This window comes from Aspergillus costaricaensis (assembly GCF_003184835.1).
Source record: "Aspergillus costaricaensis CBS 115574 unplaced genomic scaffold BO79scaffold_4, whole genome shotgun sequence".
NCBI classification, from domain to species: Eukaryota; Fungi; Ascomycota; class Eurotiomycetes; order Eurotiales; family Aspergillaceae; genus Aspergillus; species Aspergillus costaricensis.
The window spans coordinates 961052-979880 of NW_020291804.1; the positions used below are offsets into that span (position 1 = coordinate 961052).

Here is an 18829-nt window from a genome sequence, read left to right on the forward strand (position 1 = left end):
AGTCATTCTCCGGTTTCTGCTCTCGTATCTGGTGGGTCAGAGGGCTTCGAGAAACCGCGATGCGCCCATCCTGCGATCCTGCAGTCTGACACATACTCGGCAGTTTGCCACGAGGGCCCCCGCCGTGCATTAGCTTCGGCGGTTGGGCTAAACGGTTTTGCGAGGGCCAGTGATGGGCATCGGGCTGGCTGGGAGGTGGTGGACGGTAAGGCTAAGCAATCCTTCCAGAGCGCGGCAAGGCATGGGTTTGGGCGGTAGAGCTAAAATTCAGGGTGGCATTTGTCAGTGGTGGCGACATGGCTGGGGCGTGAATACATCTTTATCTAACTCGTTGGGATCATGGCGTGGCTGAAACCAGAGGGTGCTGTGGTGGCTCTTCTACGTGGTCATGGGTGTAGACATGTTAGAATGGAGTGGATTTGATCTCAAGAAAAGTCGTCATTAAACATGCCAGGATGTGTATGTATCCCGACTCGTATACTATCTATAACCCAGAGAGGGAGATGGTCCCCAAATCTAAGTAGAATAATGCATCTATCTGCATCCATCAGAAGTCTGCTTTAGCTATACTTCCCCATATTCCCATTTTACCTCTCCGGCTTCATCTAGACACCTCCAGCACCACCAGCAATGAACAGCTTCTCGCGCTTCATGCACACACTCAGCACCACCACCAGCGCCGCCGCCACCATCGACAGAATGTACGAGTTGTTCAATGCCTTGACAATCGCCTCCAACACCTTATTCTTCGTTTCCTCACTTAGTCCTTCAAACAACTGAGACCCAGTACCTGTAATGGCCAATTCTACCTCGGATGAAGACACATTGGGCAAAACGGCCTTGATGCCCTCCACACTCTTGTTCAGGAATAGTGCATTGGCGATGGCCAGAGCGATCGTACACCCAGAGATCTGCGCACAGGTAATAAAACCTACCGCCGACGGGGCCATGTGTGGCTCGGCCACAGCCTGGGCAATGGAGAACGAAGCCTGCGAGAACAAGCCCACTCCAAACCCAATCAGCACCGTGTAGCCGTAGATGTGGGCAACTGAGGTCGTGAGACCCACGGTGTACATCAGCGCGCTACCAATCAAGCAGAGAATACCGCCAGCCAAGAACCACGGCATGTACAGTCCGTGGGTGGAGAGGATAGCGCCGTTGCCAATGACTGCCACGATCATCAGAATAATGAAGGGGAGCAGCCGGACACCCGACTCCAGGGCAGAGTCACCGCGCGTGAACTGGAAGAAGAGCGGGCACATGTAGACGGGAAGGAAGATGAGGGTACCACCGGAAGCAGTCATGGCGAATAGGATGAGGATGGTGCGACTGCGGAGGAACTCGACGGGGAATAGACGGCGTTCCTTGGTGGTGAGGACAGGAATGCCCTGCTGGATACCGAGCAGGATGAAGAGCACACCCGAGCAGCAGAACAGACCGATGATCTTGGCTGAGTTCCAGGGATAAGTCGCACCACCAAAGGAAATGGCCATGACACCGGAGATGAAGGCGCCAATGGTCAGGATACCACCCAGATAGTCGATCTCGCGGGCACGGGCTCCCAGGCTGACACCGGGCCGGGGGTCCTTGTTGGGGAGCATGAAAAGGTAGACAGGGGCACAGATCGCACCAATGCACAAGTTGATGTAGAAAGACCAGCGCCAGCCAGCAGAGGAGTCAGTGAAGGCACCTCCGATGATGGGACCCAGAACGGTGCCCACACCCCAGGTAAAACCGGCGCCACCGACATACGTAGGACGCTCTTGTATGGAGGTGGTCACGGCCAGCATGGTCATCAGACCGACGTACATGCCAGCACCGGAGAAGCCGCAGATGGCACGACCGACAATGAAGGCATTCATGGTGGGTGCGGAGCCACAGACGGCAGACCCGATTTCGAAGATGGCGATGCAGATGATGTAGGTCCATTTGGCGTTGAACTGGGCAAATATCTTACCCCAGACGAGGTTGGTCGAAGCAGCACCGATCAGGAAGGCTACACTGATCCATGACAGCTTGGAGACGGCGTTGAAGTCCTCGACGATAGTGGGTTGGACGTTGGCGACGATAGTGTTGTCCAGGGCGAAGAGGAACTGCGAACTGTAGATGGCCGCCACGACAATGGCCCATTTCCAGCCTGTAATGTCGCGCGGAGGAGCTTCATCTTCCTTAGGAGCATCGATCTGCTGGTCCTCCGAGTCCAAGTTGGAAGCAGCGGATTTTTCAGAGAGTTGGCCCTCTTCCTTTTCCAAAGAAGGGTGGTTCATCGTGGCGTCGACAGCCATTGGGAAGGACAGAAGAAGGTAAAAGGGTCAACAAAAACACTTGTCTAAGGAACCACTGTACTCATCACTCTTCCAAATCATTTTCAAGAGAATAACAGTCCATCAGGGTATATAAAAGAAAGATAATCCCTAGCAGCAGCCCGGACTCTCCCACCAGCCAGAACCGCCAATCCTTTGCAATCCTTTAGGGCCGGGGCCTCCCACCAGCCCTTAATTTCTTACCAAAATTCAGTCAGGCCCACGGTCTCTCCCACTGGCCTGCAGGGTCGGAGTAATCAGACACACTCATTCCTAAGCGGGCTGCAGCTTATTCTAGCCCCGTGGGATAGATTTTTAGTTCGCTTTTAGTTCGTAATTGAGTTGATCTGGAGGCAATAATGCCGCCCGATATTAGTCACGGCGCCCAAGTCGTGATTCCTGCAGCTTTTAGCTCTACCGCCGGCGCCCACCAACAGCATCTCACCAATCAATTACGTGAGGTTGGGAAGAGGAAAAATTAGAGAAAGAGATCGATGGTCGGATCATCCCTCACTTTATTCCTAATAGATGCTGCAGAGATGTCTGGGGTGTATAGCTCCGGGTGATTGTTAAGCATAGTGGGAGGAATTCATAGCTAACAAGAAACATAGTGGTTCAAGGAGAAGGGGGTTGTTGGCCAATGATTGTAGCATATACTCTACATAATCCCTCGGAGGTCCTCGCAATCTGAGGGCTTGAATTGATTCAAGATTTCTGGGGAAATGTAATTCTATTTCATTATTATGATCATTATTCTATCGTCACTCATAATCGCATCTCTCTATGTGGGTATGATACTTTTCCCTCTATCGAAGCAGCACATAATCTCCGCGCTCATTCATCACCGAAACCCAATCGCAATCTGATGTGCGACTTTTCCTTGCCTGCCAACACTCCTCCATTACTCGAGACGCCTCTGCCAGTGTTCCCACTGTGGCCTCCGCCGTCGTGAAGAGCTCCCGGAAAGAAGGCCGTTGATCGGGCTGCGCTAAGCAGCCTACGATGCAAAAAGGCCACACCACACTCGACAGGAGTCGCTGGTCGCGAAGCATCTGGAACACAATAATGGCTTCGGAAACAGTTTGCGCAATCTCCGGCAGCTCGGGGTGAGCTCCGGAGAGCACAACGTGGAGATAGGCGATGGCTCCAAGCCCAAACGCCTTGTTAATGATAGGGTGAGCCCGGGAACCACCTGGGGTGGCAGAGGAACCCCATGCTGATAGTGACCCTGGAGTGGACACTTGCTCGAGATCGGCGAGTTCCCGTCGTAGGCGCTCCTCCAATTGCCCACCACGCTGTGCTAATTCAATGATGCTGAGCTTACGAGCCGCCTCGGCCTCTTTCTTCCATCGATCCAGCACAGAAACTTCCGCGATTAGGGCCATTATTGAGTTCCGACACCCCATTAGAATTTCTAGAGAAATCCCAAAATGGTCCAATATCTGGACATGATCAATTTCCAGAAAGGGAGCACGCCGGGTAGAAGCAGAGGCGATTATATCCAACGACACAAAAGAGCCAAGGAGAAGTTTCGCAGTACAGTCGTCTTCGGAGGACGGGCTCTGATTGTCCAGCGGTATACTTGGGCAGATCTGGCCAGATGCGTCACGAATTGTAGAAGACATCCGCATCTGTATGAATGCAGGCATCAGATTGCCGGCCAGTCGAAGAAGCCATTGCCAGTTCTTAGTTCCGCCAGCAAGTATCTGAATGAGCAAAGTCAGTATCTTCAATCGCACCGCATCATCAGGATGGACCATTTACCTCCCAATACAGAAGCTGAAGTAATGAAACGAGTCCCTCGAGATTGTGCGTAAATTGACTCTGTGCATTCCAGCTGAACGAGTCAGCCATGATGCACTGCATTCCCTGAAGAGCTAGGTCGTAATAGCCATCTTTGGTACGTAGCTGCGTCAGTCGCGCCGGGAGCTCACTTTGAGGAAGCGACGTCGAGAGCAAGTCGAGCTCACTGAGAGCCAGGCTGGCATAGTATGCGGGCTCGATGCGCCGCAAAAGTGAGAGAAGCCAACCTCTTCCTTGTCGGTCTTGGGTATGGTAGAACGGGTACTGGATGTAGAAGACCCGGTCCAAGTAGTGCATCAGTAACTCATCCTCGGACTTGCTTCCCGAAATTGGGTCAACAGGGGTCATGGGCCACGAGATGGTCTGTCCGCAGGTTGCAGCTGCAAGCATATGCATTCCCGACGTCGGTTGCAGGTTTATCGGATCAGGAGACAAAGTAGGGTCTTTCTGTAGGTGGGGACTATCCAGGGATGCGCTCCACATAAAGTCATCCAGATCCGACAGGGCGGTTTTACTCAAGGCCAAGCCAAAATCGTCCGATGTCACCATATCACCCCATGCAATCCCGGGCTCTTGCATTTCCAGCACGTTTGGGGTGAGGAGTCCTTCTACAGACGAGGAGGGAGACGAAGGGTTTTGCGCCCACTCCAACTGCTTGGAGAACGTGGCATAGTCTTCCTCAGGGAAGACCGAGGTGCCTCCAGGGGTGGGGAGCTGATTGAGAGGCATGGTGCTGCACGCCAGCGTACTATTATTCAGGGCAGCCGCATTACTGTCTCGGGTTAGACCCTGCATTTCGTCTTGGGCTACATTAAAGAAAGGATAGACTAGAGTGATCGATCTTAGTGCGGGTCCTTTCTTTGACATCTGTAGATGGAGACCCTTACCGCGGGCTGCTGGGCGAGTGGACAGAAGGAGCTTCTGTCTTCTCTTCCTTGACCGGGCTTGACTAACCATCTGCCGGAATTTCGAGGCTTGCTCATTCTGCAGGGCCCCATTGTCCATCCAGTACGGCCTCGGACCGTATCCGTGACACTCGAGATCCAAGGAAATGCATCGGCTGCATTCTGGGCGAGTCTCATCACATTTTTTCCGGCGTACACGACATGTCCAGCAACCATTGAGGCTTCGTGCGGCTGAAATAGGAAGCAGGGAATGTGAGTATGAGAGCCGGGATGTTGCGCACAGCAGAAGAGCACAAGCAAGAAAAAACGACTGGGCTTACGGATTTTGGTGGCTGCAGCCATCATATGCAGTGCAATCTTGCTGGCTTGCTGGGAAGTTTGACAAGTGGTTAGGATCCGGTTGTTCAACATTCCATGGAACTTTCTCTCCAGATGAGGTTGCGGGTTTGTTCTATAGTATTATATATGCTCTGGCATGGCGTCGAGGGATTGGGGCCAAAAGATAGCCAGATGGAGGCTGAAGCACCGAAAGTCGCTAACACCATGCAGTAGGCTCACTGGCCGATTGGGTAACTAGTTGGGTAATTGGCTGATGGCTGGATGAATAGACGGATGGGCTGTTCCTTCTGACTTTCGCCGCCATTGCAACGACTACTACGAGGTACTAATTTCAGTGCCTACCTACCTGCCTGCCCAGACATGTACAACTGCAGGTCAGATTAGTTATACGAAGAAAAAAACCGAGCCTTGAAAATAGCCGGTTGAGTGAAGGGGCACCAGGTAGAATTGACTGCCTCCAATCTACGACCCATGGGAGAAGGCGAGAAGCTTTGACATGCGGCGCCATTCCAATGCCGAACGACCATGGCGACGATGGCATCATGGGTCCAGCCGGTAGAGCCAAGAGCTTTTACGATGTCCCCTCCCCCACCATCCTTCAGACCAGTGGGTCTGCAGAAAGGAAGAGCACCCCAATTCTCCGCGTGGCGTCCAGGCGAATCCTCGTGGGATCTCACATTGCATGGCAGGGCCCCTGGTAATTTCCCACGTGAGTGACAGGATGGCTGCTGTCTGTCGTGGGTCTGACTGCATCCTGTATGGAGCGAACTTGGGCCGATGCTAACCTATCTGACGACACCCAGTTGCGTGGAACATGGACTTTTGCAAGGGGCGAAATTGATTCTCTGGGTGCGAAATTTGATTCGGTGATGAATTGAAACACCCCGTAGTTTTTAGTGCTCACATGGCAATAGAACGGAGTCCAGTTTTCTTGACGGACAATACGCGAGGATCAGACGGGTTCTCTTAAAACGTTCGACTAGTTGTGAGACTACCATGGATACGGATAGTAGCCAAGAACGACAGTTGGCTTGGTGACAGCTCAAGTCCGAATCGTACCAGATTCCCACAAATCTACCCCTTTTATTTTTTTTTTTTCTCCTTTTACCCATGTAAAGGTTAGATTCTGCTGAAGATTTTCTTCGGCGCGGTACCTAGCAGACGGTCCAAGCAGTAGATGCCGGTGATCATGGCTAAGTTTGTTGCAACGCCAGTCCTGAAGTTCCCTAAGCCATTTTTGGGATGGTTTTAGAATTACTGCCGCGCATTAAGAAAGTCTGTACGAGAGATCACCCTAAAAAATCCTGGAGTGCGTCGGGTCGTGAGTAAGAGGGGTCCATAAACACTTAGGGATGTGATTTTGCGAGGAATGGCGAGCAATCACAACGGGAAAATGGATCCCTATTCCAACCCCGGGAAGGATTGAGGCATGGGAGCGTCCGGAGGATTTTAATCCCACTCCTCCCACTGGTGGTGGATCTGGTGCCAGCTCTTTAGCCGTTCGCTTTGTCGGGGGTCCAAGCGCATATTCTTCACCAGGTCTTGGACCCGGACTGGGAGCAGTGGGCGTCCCCGATCGATCTGAGGTCAGCTTCAGTACGCAGCACTCATGTCCACACTAGTTAAGCGAACAATCCAATCGACCACTCCCATCCTCCGTGGGACAGTCCGGGTGGGCATTTGATCTGATGTCAGCTTCGGTGTGGGAGGTTCCGGCCGAGTTAAGCAAACACAGCCCAGCCAGTGGGAGCACCCGTGGGCATTTTCTTCTGCAGGTGGGATTGCCCGGTCGATCCCATGCTCCCTCTGTAGGCGCAGCAGGAGCATCGGAGCATCTAGAACCCCTTAATCAGCCCAGCGGTGGGATATCCCCATTATCAATGTTCCCCTAAGCGGTGGGAGTACCCGGCTCCGCGGTGGATAAGTGGGAGTGTCCGGGGTTCCGGGGCAACGGATCAGAATCCCCCTTCTTCTGCTATTCTCTTTCATCTTCGTGTCCCCTCTGGTCCTCGCCTTCGTCAGCAGCCACGTGTGCAGATTGTCCTCGCATGTCGGCAATTGACCTGATTACGAGGCGTTTCCTGCCCGCATCCGTGCATGATTCCTTGATCCCTCGGGACGGAAGTGCTTGCGAGTATGGCAGCGAATTGTCTGTAGATTTCATCAACCTAAGCTTATCAGTCAGCGAGGTCATTCATGTACTTGACTACTTGCTTGTCTCCTTTGAACGCACTACTGGATGAACTCATGTCCGTGAAATCTTGTTCCTTGAGACCTCTCTGGTCGGGCCGGTACACCGTCCTGTAGAGTAAGACGCACCCAGATGATTCTAAACAAAGGTAACAGCCATCGGTATCGATGCCTGGATTGTTGTCTCAGCTAGGTTTCCGCCGTTGCACCCGGTGATGTGATAATAGCTCGGATAAACGCGGTCAGAACCGAACTTGTCAGCGCTCTTTGCCCCTCGAGAAACAGCTGGGCTTGTTCAGCTCTCGTTGGATGTCAAGCGCCTTGGCTTGTAGCAGCAATAGGTGGGCTAAGAGGTTGCAGTGAAACCTTTGTTTCTATAGAGTCTCGTACCCTGGTTGCTTATGTAACCCACACGTCCCTTTGTGTAACATACTTTTTCTAGATATGATGCAGGTGCAATAAACGAATATCCTACTTAAGCGCAACCTGTATTCGCACGGTACTGATACGTAATGTCTTTGTTACTATTCTATCTAACAGATACTTATTGGTTTTCTATACTATGTCGTGCACTTTGCGAATATGATATATTCGAAGTCACTGAAAGCAGTAGGTACGGGGACTACGGATGAACATTCAGTCTATCAGGTTTAAGGTTGCTGATGATCCAGATTTATTGTTAGATAGAAATTGAGTACGCGCATGTAGAGGGTACCATAGAGTGCAATATCATGTAATTTTTAGATAGGCTGAATTAGGAGATCACAATGGCTTCGTCAAGTTATCTACCACAGCTTCACACCTTCCTGTTCAGGTCGGTAAGATCTGTCACCCAAACGGCCATCGCCCTGCTCACCAACGGCGGATGTCGTAGCATTCAATATACAACTTTCCATCAAAGCTTCCCTTAACCGATGTATCCTGGCATGAACAGTCTGACAGGCCGCCAAAGTGAACCGTGGAGGCTAAATATAGAACCCGGCAAAACATAGTAGCGTACGACTCCAGAGGTCGCCACAACGAACATAGACCCCAAAGCTTCCAAGACACTAAACTTCCCAAGTGTATGCTTCATCGACTTCAGTAAAAGTGGGGACGCTTGGATAACTAGTAAGCACAGAGGATTCCAGACCGCTTGCAAGCATGACGAATGTATAGTCAACATCTCAGATACCCCATGTGGCATGACCGAAGGAGTGGATCTACATACCTTGGGTGGATGACAGACGTCTTACTGTGTCTATACTAATTGTTAGCCTACCAGCTTAACCTTCAGAAGGAGTTTCTGCACCAATAAGAAATCGAAGTATGTCTACTCTTATAGGAAATCTCTCCCCATCCCACCCGGAAAGAGACCAAAAGTCGTAATTTGTTTTTCCACCACCAAGCGCCACAATCACGTTTGGCTGACATTACAATGCTGCAGTCAATCTAGTTCATACTAGTCTAGAGCACGATGTCTTGAGGATCCTTCCCGCCCCGTTGGAAGGGATGATCATATTTCCCAAATTATCGGATACTGGACAGAATTTTGGCCCGAAAATAGTGGGACAAGTCCTAGTAGTGTGGGTTGCGACTGGAACGACAAACCACCAAGCAAAGCCGGGTCCACAGAGGACGCCTCACCGACATAAAAGCTCTTGAGAGAGCTCAGGTGAAGGATGCGTCCGTTGGATCTGTATCAGCCCTAATTCGTCCCAAAGGGGCGGGGCTAGTTTATCGCCCTCGCAGTGATGGCAAACACGCCTTTAAATCCATTGATTGTGCAAGATGAGATGTTATGTAATGGCTCGCATGTATTACTAGATGTAGTAATTAATATGCCATCTAAATGGAATGAACATCTGAATTAGACGTGAAACACATCTCTGCTATCGAAGATGTGCCGCCTGAGCCGGTGGGATAGTGTACATGGGTTCGACCGAGTCATGAAGATCAGTAAGCAACATTCTGTTGGCTTTGCCTTTGAATTAGTGCTGCTTCTCTGCGTAAGACTAGTTATTCCATTTGACTGACCCTCGACACCATTTCTGATTGTTCTGCGTTAGTTGCTACAGACGGAAAGCTATCAGATCCTCAATAGAAGCCTACCTGTTTCTGAAGAGACATGTACACATCTCCTAAGTCATCCTGTTTCCCTTCCTGGAATAGTACTAAAAGAGCCCAGCTTGAACAGAAACATGCAACATCAGCTGCCAGTCATCTCAAAATCAAGCATCACAAACCCACCGATAGTCAGTCCTGAGGCTGTTTTCATTACTTACCATGGGATGTATCCCCCTATAACCCCAAGAAGTGAAGACAAATCTCAACACATTAGATCAACTGTCGATTTCTTTCAGTTGTTCTAGGCGCTGGACGGAAGAGTGAACCAGTAATAGGGGCTCATGGATGAGAGGATTCAACGCAGCTACTCTACCTGCATAGTAGAATGGCTGTGCAACTCTTCAAGGCTATTATGTCTACTTTTGGCACTTGGACGCAGCTTTAGTACTCGAAACAAGGTATGTAATCTGGAAAGAATGAATGTAGGTTGATAAAAACGTCATACGACAACTCAAGGGAGTGTCTTACAGAACTGACTTGCTATCTGCTATCTTCGCATATACTCCAGTGATTGCCCCAGATAGTCTTCCAATGTTGAACCCTGCCCAAAATCTAACATATCCGGGCTCTGTTAGCGACGTATTAGAGCAGCGTGTATCTGGCGTCCGAGCCATCAAAGCAAGGGTTTGTCAATACTTTTGTCACTAATTTAGATGGTCCCCTTTGGCACTGTGATGATTTCTTTCACTTCCTTTTTTTATTTTTTTTTTTTTATTTTTTTTCTTTGTCCCAGAATCTGCCAAAGTCCTATTAGTTATCTCTGAAAACAGATATATTCTTTACACATGACTGATTATTAGACCCTATAACCATTATAAGCATCAAACACTAAGATCGAATGCATTAAGCTTATCTCCCTGCCGAGAAGAGATCACTATTTCAATCGATAGAAGAGTTCTTCCCATTTATAATCTCTATATGTTCCTAGACAATATTCAATGGTAAGAATCATATATGTAACGCTTGACTTCATTCTTTTTTTACAGCCATAATTGGGGGTTTAAAATCCCCGTTTCCAAGACTATACTTTGTCAACTCTGCCTTGCAGAGGTAGATAATTACCATTAGTGTCTCCTTTTCCCAACGGTGTCATCCTTTATCTCCATCTTTTGTCCATTATTTTATCTTGACCAATTTCCTCCCGCGGCTTCGCTGTATTATGTCATTGATACCGTTGTGACCAGGTCTCAAATGCTCTTCGTCAACTTGTGACGTATCTGGATGTATATAAGCTAGTTAGTAATGAAATGGTCAGTTGTTACTTGATCCTCCCCGATATGCTCGTGCATGGTCTAGTGAAGTTTACAACAAGACGATGACGATCTCAGCAGTAAGCTCTTCATGGCTCCCCTAATCATTTTTCTAGATCCTCACGAGCTTCGAGAAAAGCTCGTATATACCCAGGGTACTATTTTTGATCACTTCGCTTGTTCCTCTGAAAATTCGTGGAAAGATACCCTGAAAGTGCACCAACCCTACTTTCCATGATAATTTGGCAAGCTGTTAGTGCCTTTAATTAACAGTCGAGCGATTGTATGCCATGATTTCGTAATGGTGAAACCTCTACCGAGCTCTGCGTTCTCAGGCCTATAGCAGAAGGGTGAGTGTTGGTCGGTTTTTATAACAGGCCCTTTTCAAGTGCATGATATCTATGTATCAATTAATATCTCCTTTCGGACGATCCGCCACTCCATAACTCAGCTTCATCCTCACATACCCGGGGTTTGACACCTGATGGTATTTAGTTAAACAGAGAATAGGCCCCCCGCATTAGAATTGGCATGTCACGAGAATAATCCTGATTATTTCACAATCTGTCGCTTTTTCGGCAGTTTCAGAGCCTCTTATAGTCATCCAATATCATCTTGTGATAAAAATACTTCCTGCCATCTAACTCAAATACATTGGAATGCTAATGATAATATACTTCAGTTGCATTCTGGACATCTTTCTGAAGGTAAATTATCTCTCGTGAATATATTCGAAGTGATTGAAGAATGTTACGAAGTTAAAGTCTATCTTTGCGAACTGATCAACAAGCTTAGGGTCAGGGTTTCCAATATAGTGAAATGAGGAAGACGGGGCTGTAGAAATGGATAAAGTTCCTGTTTGCGGCTAATCCAGTTTGAATTAATATATCACAATATGCCTCTTAGTCCTGTTTTCAATGGAAGACTGAATTCAACAAAATATACTGAGGGTCATAAATAAAATCACTTTTCAACTAGTGAACTCATGCCACTAGATAGGTTTATTTTGAATTCTTTAACACCTTTGTGCGGAGGAGAGCCCACTCATTTGGCCAGCTTCTCTAGTTTAGAGGCCGACAGGCAGTCTGTGTAGACTACGATGACGGTGAAAACAAACCCAGAATGCATGAACTAGCGAATGTGTTCTAACAGGCATATATATGTAGTGACAGCAATAAATATAGCGACTATCATGCTGTTATTTTTAGTACTCTTAGTATAGCCACGCATATACAGAGTACTAGGCTATTGGGCTGCGGGCGTTGGAATATGATGTAGATGACAGAGGTCCCTGCATCTATTGCATGCTTGATAGTAGTGCCGCTGCAGCTCTGCAATAAATGCAGGCATAAGTACTCCGTTCAGCATTAGCACTGGGTTATAAGCTACAACCACCCCAATTGGGAATAATGCATCAGACGGATTTGACGGATAAAGGCCTGGCCAGAGCAGTCTATACCGAAAGGGGACTAACGCAAACAGTGGTGCAGGGATCAGCAGCATATTACTCTATCGGGCGAGAAAATACCTGACGTAATCCAGGCCGACCAACGAAAAGCCAGGAAATGAAAATAGAGGGGCGGTATCGGCCACCGGTGACGTACTGGATGTGACTCAAGTCCTGAATTGGGGGGGAAAGTGTAGCAAGTCCTAGCAACGGCCTCAGGAGGGCCGTTCTCCAACCTTAGTCAACGTTATGATTCAGGTTACGCAGCCCTTCAGATATGGTTGCCAGGACACTTGGAGACTGCTAATCGAAATCAACCAATGATAATGGTTCCACGGTCGAAGTGGAAAGGCGATTATCAATCGTTGGCATCTCGACGCGAGCCATTGAAGACGCTATCATCTATCCGAGAAATGCCCCCCTGCCGATGTCGGGTTGAACTAAACCCAAGTGTTCACTAGCAGGGGGTGGTGAACCCTAGACACAAATTCCTTCTGACTGGGATTCGAAAAAGGCTAAAAGCCCTCGGTAGCAGCGATAGGATGGATAAACGAAGATCTACCAGCAAAATGCACTTCCACCTCAGCCACCTGTACCAAGAATGGCACATTCGTTGTCGCTGGCATACTTCTTTCAGTGGCAAATCCACGTAGCCCGTCACCGCCCATGAATAGCGCCCCAAGGCAGCCTGTAGGCAAAGAATGGAGTAGACCTTAATAATGGAAATGACTACAGGACATTGGTTGACCCTGTTGGAGACTGGGGAATGATCCTCACGCTGAGCAATTGGGGCTGCCGGATGCGCAGTTCACGGTCCAGGTTCCCCACAAGAGGGAAGCGTGAGCCAGTTCCAGCAGGCGAAAAAAGAGGGTGAAAATTTCGTCGTTGCCGCAGAAAAAAGAGCAGAAGGGAGGGACCGGCCGAGGAGTCTCCAGTTGCATTGCCCGCGAATCATCATTGCGCTGACCGCCCGGCTTTTTTTAATCTCCGCCCACTTTTCTCTTTCTCCTGGCAACCTATGACTCTTCCCTGCCTCCCTCAACAACGTCTCTTCATTTAAATCCATCTGTGACTCATTCGCTGGCCTCGCTTGTTAGTCTTCTTCCTATATTTATCTCGCTTTGCTCTCATTCAATGCTGGTTGCTCAATACTGACCATCAACCTTACTAGAGCCATCTGCCGTCTTAACTATATACTACCGATCTATCTGCGTGCTACCCCACCATCAATTCATTCACAATGTGCCCCGGTGCAGACCACGAGCCCAATGGGCAGGCCAACGCTGCCAATGGCCGCAACGGTATGTTTCTAGCTTTTAAACAGATGAACTGCAAGTGCCTATACTAATCAATACCCTTCAGGTGAACACCCCGGCTTCACTGCCGTCGAGACTCGCCAGAACCCCCACCCCTCCGTCTCTCGGAACCCCTATGGCCACAACGTCGGTGTCACCGACTTCCTGAGCAACGTCTCTCGCTTCCAGATCATCGAGAGTACCCTGCGTGAGGGTGAGCAGTTCGCCAACGCTTTCTTCGACACCGAGAAGAAGATTGAAATCGCCAAGGCCCTCGATGAGTTCGGTGTTGACTACGTGAGTCATACCCCGGTGGATCTTCACAATGCCGGAGAGAGCGTGCACTGACCACCACTTTAGATTGAGCTCACCAGCCCTTGCGCTTCCGAGCAGTCGAGAAAGGACTGTGAGGCCATTTGCAAGCTTGGCCTGAAGGCTAAGGTATGTTACACTTGTCTACCATGTAGCGTGCGTCATCCGGCTAATGTTCGATTCAGATCCTGACCCACATCCGTTGCCACATGGACGATGCTCGCATTGCCGTCGAGACCGGTGTTGATGGAGTGTAAGTGCTGATTGTCCTGCATATTCCATGTTCGACTGCTAACAATTTCGGACAGTGATGTTGTTATTGGAACCTCCTCTTACCTCCGTGAGCACTCCCACGGCAAGGACATGACCTACATCAAGAACACCGCCATCGAAGTCATCGAATTCGTCAAGTCCAAGGGTATTGAGATCCGTTTCTCCAGTGAGGACTCTTTCCGCTCTGATCTTGTCGATCTCCTGTCCATCTACTCGGCCGTCGACAAGGTCGGTGTTAACCGTGTCGGTATCGCCGATACCGTCGGCTGCGCTTCCCCCCGTCAGGTCTACGAGCTTGTCCGTGTCCTGAGAGGTGTTGTCAGCTGTGACATCGAGACCCACTTCCACAACGACACTGGTTGTGCTATTGCCAACGCTTACTGTGCCCTGGAGGCTGGTGCCACTCACATCGATACCTCCGTCCTTGGTATCGGTGAGCGTAACGGTATCACTCCCCTCGGTGGTCTCATGGCCCGCATGATGGTTGCCGACCCCGAGTACGTCAAGGGCAAGTACAGGCTGGAGAAGCTCAAGGACATCGAGGACCTCGTTGCCGAGGCCGTTGAGGTCAACATCCCCTTCAACAACTACATCACCGGTTTCTGCGCTTTCACCCACAAGGCCGGTATCCACGCCAAGGCCATCCTCAACAACCCCAGCACCTACGAGATCATCAACCCCGCCGACTTCGGCATGTCTCGTTATGTCCACTTCGCTTCTCGTCTGACCGGCTGGAACGCTATCAAGTCTCGTGCCCAGCAGCTCAAGATTGAGATGACCGATGACCAGTACAAGGAGTGCACGGCCAAGATCAAGGCTCTGGCCGATATCCGCCCCATTGCTGTCGATGATGCCGACAGTATCATCCGTGCCTACTACCGCAACCTCAAGCTGGGCGAGAACAAGCCCCTCCTGGACCTCACGGCCGACGAGCAGGCTCAGTTCGCTGCCAAGGAGAAGGAGCTTGCCGCTCAGGCTTCTGCCTAAGTATGGGATCGAAAGTGATCTCCGACGTTGGCTTTTCTTCTAATCATGCATTTATTCCGACTGGGATAGACGTCTATATCCTTATTAGAGCTTCGATGTTTTCTATTTCCTTACTCTTTTAGCGGCTCCCTTGGCGGAGGACGTTCTTGTTTTGCGTTTGCTGGTTTCATGAATGGATGTTTATGTGTTCTCAGGATGGTTTCTTTGATTTCCACGGGGTTTTCAAAAGTTGTTCCTTGTCTCTGATGGAAAAAAGGGAGGGGGGCCGGTGTTAGGACAGCCCTTGGTCCTCGCGTGGGACCGTGTACATACGCAGAATTTCGATGCCATAGCATCTATCCTACAATATACAGGATATACCAAAGTTAAAAGTGTGGCTGCAATATATCTAGTAAGATTAATTGGAATTGATTGGTGTAACAGAAGCAAGGGGGTGATGTGAGTTCATGTGGAGTGTCAAATCTAGTACTAGACTAGATTGTCATGAGGAGAAGCGCATGCGGGAACCGAGGCAGTTTCCCGACTGCCCGTCCGCGGCCAGTCAGTCGTTCTTATCGCCCCCGGCTCCGGTTTCCTGCATCATCCGACCCATCGACCTTCCTTCACTTCCCCAGTCTTTCTCTTCTCCCTCAGTCTGGAGGTCGTCGTGCCCTTACCCCGACCAGGCTTTATTTCTATTGCCTACAACTATGGCATCTTCTTTACTTCCCGTCGCCCTGCAGAATAAACTGCTGGGCTACAGCAGGGCCCCCAGCACCCAACTGGCGGCGGCACATCTGGACTTGTGAGTGGCCGAGCAGCTTTACATTATCCCCGCGTAACGGCGGACGATCGCTCGCTCGTCTGACGTTTGTTTTCCTGGAACTATGTGCTAATCTGTTAATCACCGGGCGATTAGTCTTCGAAATATCGTTTTTGTCCTCTTTATCCTTCGCTACGTTCGCAAGACATTCTATTCATTGCGCGGTTATGGCATCTTCGGCAGCATCCGTAATGCCTACGCCGCCGTCCGTCTCTTCTTCTATTCCGTCTTTCTGCGATTCCCCGGCGTCCGCGGCCAGGTTGATAAGCAGGTTTCCACCGCTATTGAGAATCTCGAATCGAAACTCGTCGCGTCTGGGCCTGGTGTTAATCGGTATCTGAATCTTCCCAAGGAAGGATGGACCGCGGAACAGGTTCGCGCTGAGCTCGATAAGCTGGCGAATATGGAACATACACGCTGGGAAGATGGCCGTGTCAGTGGTGCTGTCTATCACGGTGGCCAGGACCTGTTGAAGCTGCAGGCAGAAGCGTTCGGACAGTTTGGTGTTGCAAACCCCATCCATCCTGATGTGTTTCCTGGTGTTCGGAAGATGGAAGCCGAAGTCGTAGCTATGGTAATGACTTCCCGGGAAATTCACGAGTATGTGGCTTACTTGGATTAGGTTCTGGCGCTGTTCAATGCGCCGTCCGATGGCGCGGGTGTCACTACAAGTGGCGGTACGGAGTCGATCATCATGGCATGCTTGGGTGCGCGCCAGAAGGCTTTCCTCGAGCGTGGCGTAAAGGAACCGGAAATGTGGGTGGCCACTCCTATACATACCCTGCTTATGTACTGACACGCCGGTAGGATCATTCCCGATACTGCTCATGCTGCCTTCATCAAAGCCTGCAACTACTTCAAGATCAAGCTCCATCGTGTTCCCTGCCCGGCTCCCGAGTACAAGGTGGACATTCCTTCCGTGCGTCGCCTGATTAACTCGAACACTGTCTTGATTGTTGGCTCGGCACCCAACTTCCCTCACGGAATTGTTGACGACATCCCAGCTCTGTCTCGCCTCGCGACGTCCTACAAGATCCCTCTGCATGTTGACTGCTGCCTTGGTTCTTTTGTTGTTGCCTTCCTGAAGAAGGCCGGCTTTGCGTCGCCCTATGAAGAGGAAGGTGGGTTCGATTTCCGCCTTCCCGGAGTGACTAGCATCAGTGTGGACACGCACAAGTATGGATTTGCACCCAAGGGTAACTCGGTGCTCTTGTATCGCAACAAGGCCTACCGCAGCTACCAATACTTCATCTACCCAGACTGGTCCGGTGGTGTTTATGCCTCCCCATCTGTGGCGGGTTCCCGTCCTGGTGCCCTGATTGCCGGATGTTGGGCCAGTTTGATGAGTGTTGGCGAGTCTGGCTACATCAAGAGCTGCTTGGACATCATGGGCGCCGCCAAGAAGTTCGAATCCTCCATCAAAGAACACTCAGTTCTGTCGAAGAGCTTGGACATCGTTGGAAAGCCCATGGTCAGCGTTGTTGCGTTCTACAGCAAGAATGACGCCGTTGATATTTACGATATTGCGGACAGCCTTTCTGCTAAGGGCTGGCATCTCAATGCGCTTCAATCGCCCCCGGCGATCCATGTCGCGTTCACCGTCCCCACGGCCGCTGCTGTGGATGCACTTACCACCGACCTGGTCGTGGCTGTGGAGGCGGAGTTGGCCAAGGCGGAAGAGAGGAAGCAGCAAGGCAAGGCATACGTTGTTAAGCGTGGAGACACTGCAGCTTTGTACGGTGTGGCCGGCAGCATGCCGGACAAGAGTATTGTCAGCCGCCTGGCCGAGGGCTTCCTGGATACCCTGTACAAAGCTTAGATTGTTCAAAAGGCCCGCACTGTCCATATGGGTTGAAAAGCGTATAAGTCTAGGAATTGCAAATAGCGGACAATTGGTGTTATGGTGCATAGGTTGGGTATTGCTTCGTCTGAAGAATTATTGTTATAAAACAGACGTTAAGACTTGAACTTTTAGGGTGATGTAGATCCCATTCCATATGACAATATGTGTAGTATAGTACAGTGCAAAATCGTTGCGCAAGATGAACCCGGACTCAGACACACGATCTGATCAAATAAAAGCCGCTGGATGCATGCAATAGTTCACTTCCCTTCACCTCCACCTCTAAGTGGGAATTTCACCCACTTGCTCAATCCCATATAGTACACATCACTTTCCACCCACATGAGCAGGCATATCCAACAAATTCGACAATAAAATATGAAATCCCAGACTCCAATCGCATACCAATCAATCAAACGAACCATTCCGCAAAAAAGCCGAATTGAAAACACCAACAGTCCATCTCATTCCCTAGAGATGGATATCACTCAAGCCAATCTATTCTCCTCAAACTCCACCCCCGAGGTCTTCTCAACATAGTATCCCGGATCGGGCTTGCGCTCGAGATGCACCTCTTGCTTCGTGAGTCGACGGTCGACTTCCTGCACCTGCACCAATTCCTTGACTTTCATGATTTGACCCGCCACGGACGGCGACACGGGGTGGAAGACGGTAGCCATGCGCTTCTTCAGGCCGAGGGCTTTTAGGACGTCGTTGGTGCGGCGTGGAAGACCGATTGCTGAGCGCATGAGCGTGACGCGGAAGTAGCTGCTCATTTTGGCGGTTGGCGGATTTGTTTGTTTGTTTGGTTCGGAGGTACTTGGTAGGAAGGTTTCGGAGAATCGTAACGTAGACGGTCAATGACCCAGCTGGTTTGGAGGATGTGGAGTTGTTCTCTGTCCTTGCGAATGCTGCTCGCTGGGATGCTTTTGCTGTTGATTCCGCAAATTTCCCGATGGCGGTAGCGTAGCTGG

General features: G+C 50.1%; 5 protein-coding genes across 5 annotated transcripts; 2 read left to right on the forward strand and 3 right to left on the reverse strand.

Moving 5' to 3' along the window:
- Positions 1-436: 436 nt before the first annotated feature.
- On the reverse strand, positions 437-2378 carry BO79DRAFT_275258 (putative MFS drug efflux transporter). Its single transcript, XM_025687651.1, has one exon. The coding sequence runs from the start codon at positions 2283-2285 to the stop codon at positions 606-608; it is 1680 nt and encodes a 559-aa protein (XP_025543633.1). The 5' UTR covers positions 2286-2378; the 3' UTR covers positions 437-605.
- Positions 2379-3109: 731 nt separating this feature from the next.
- BO79DRAFT_275260 (Zn(II)2Cys6 transcription factor) lies at positions 3110-5243 on the reverse strand (the record flags this gene model as incomplete). Its single annotated transcript, XM_025687652.1, has 2 exons — positions 3110-4009; positions 4068-5243. Coding segments are annotated over 2 exons (2076 nt in total), but the record flags the coding sequence as incomplete, so codon positions are not given.
- Positions 5244-13295: 8052 nt separating this feature from the next.
- hcsA (homocitrate synthase) lies at positions 13296-15575 on the forward strand. The gene is made up of 6 exons (XM_025685253.1): positions 13296-13435; positions 13515-13644; positions 13706-13935; positions 13999-14079; positions 14136-14203; positions 14259-15575. The coding sequence occupies exons 2-6, from the start codon at positions 13584-13586 to the stop codon at positions 15208-15210; spliced, it is 1392 nt and encodes a 463-aa protein (XP_025543635.1). The 5' UTR covers positions 13296-13435; positions 13515-13583; the 3' UTR covers positions 15211-15575.
- A 227-nt stretch (positions 15576-15802) lies between these two features.
- BO79DRAFT_188420 (sphinganine-1-phosphate aldolase DPL1) lies at positions 15803-18037 on the forward strand. The gene is made up of 4 exons (XM_025680591.1): positions 15803-15994; positions 16109-16586; positions 16635-16768; positions 16820-18037. The coding sequence occupies exons 1-4, from the start codon at positions 15900-15902 to the stop codon at positions 17829-17831; spliced, it is 1719 nt and encodes a 572-aa protein (XP_025543636.1). The 5' UTR covers positions 15803-15899; the 3' UTR covers positions 17832-18037.
- BO79DRAFT_207213 (mitochondrial 54S ribosomal protein uL30m) lies at positions 18008-18767 on the reverse strand. The gene has a single exon (XM_025682133.1). It carries the CDS (start codon positions 18629-18631, stop codon positions 18344-18346), a length of 288 nt encoding a protein of 95 aa, XP_025543637.1. The 5' UTR covers positions 18632-18767; the 3' UTR covers positions 18008-18343.
- Between the last annotated feature and the right edge of the window lie 62 nt (positions 18768-18829).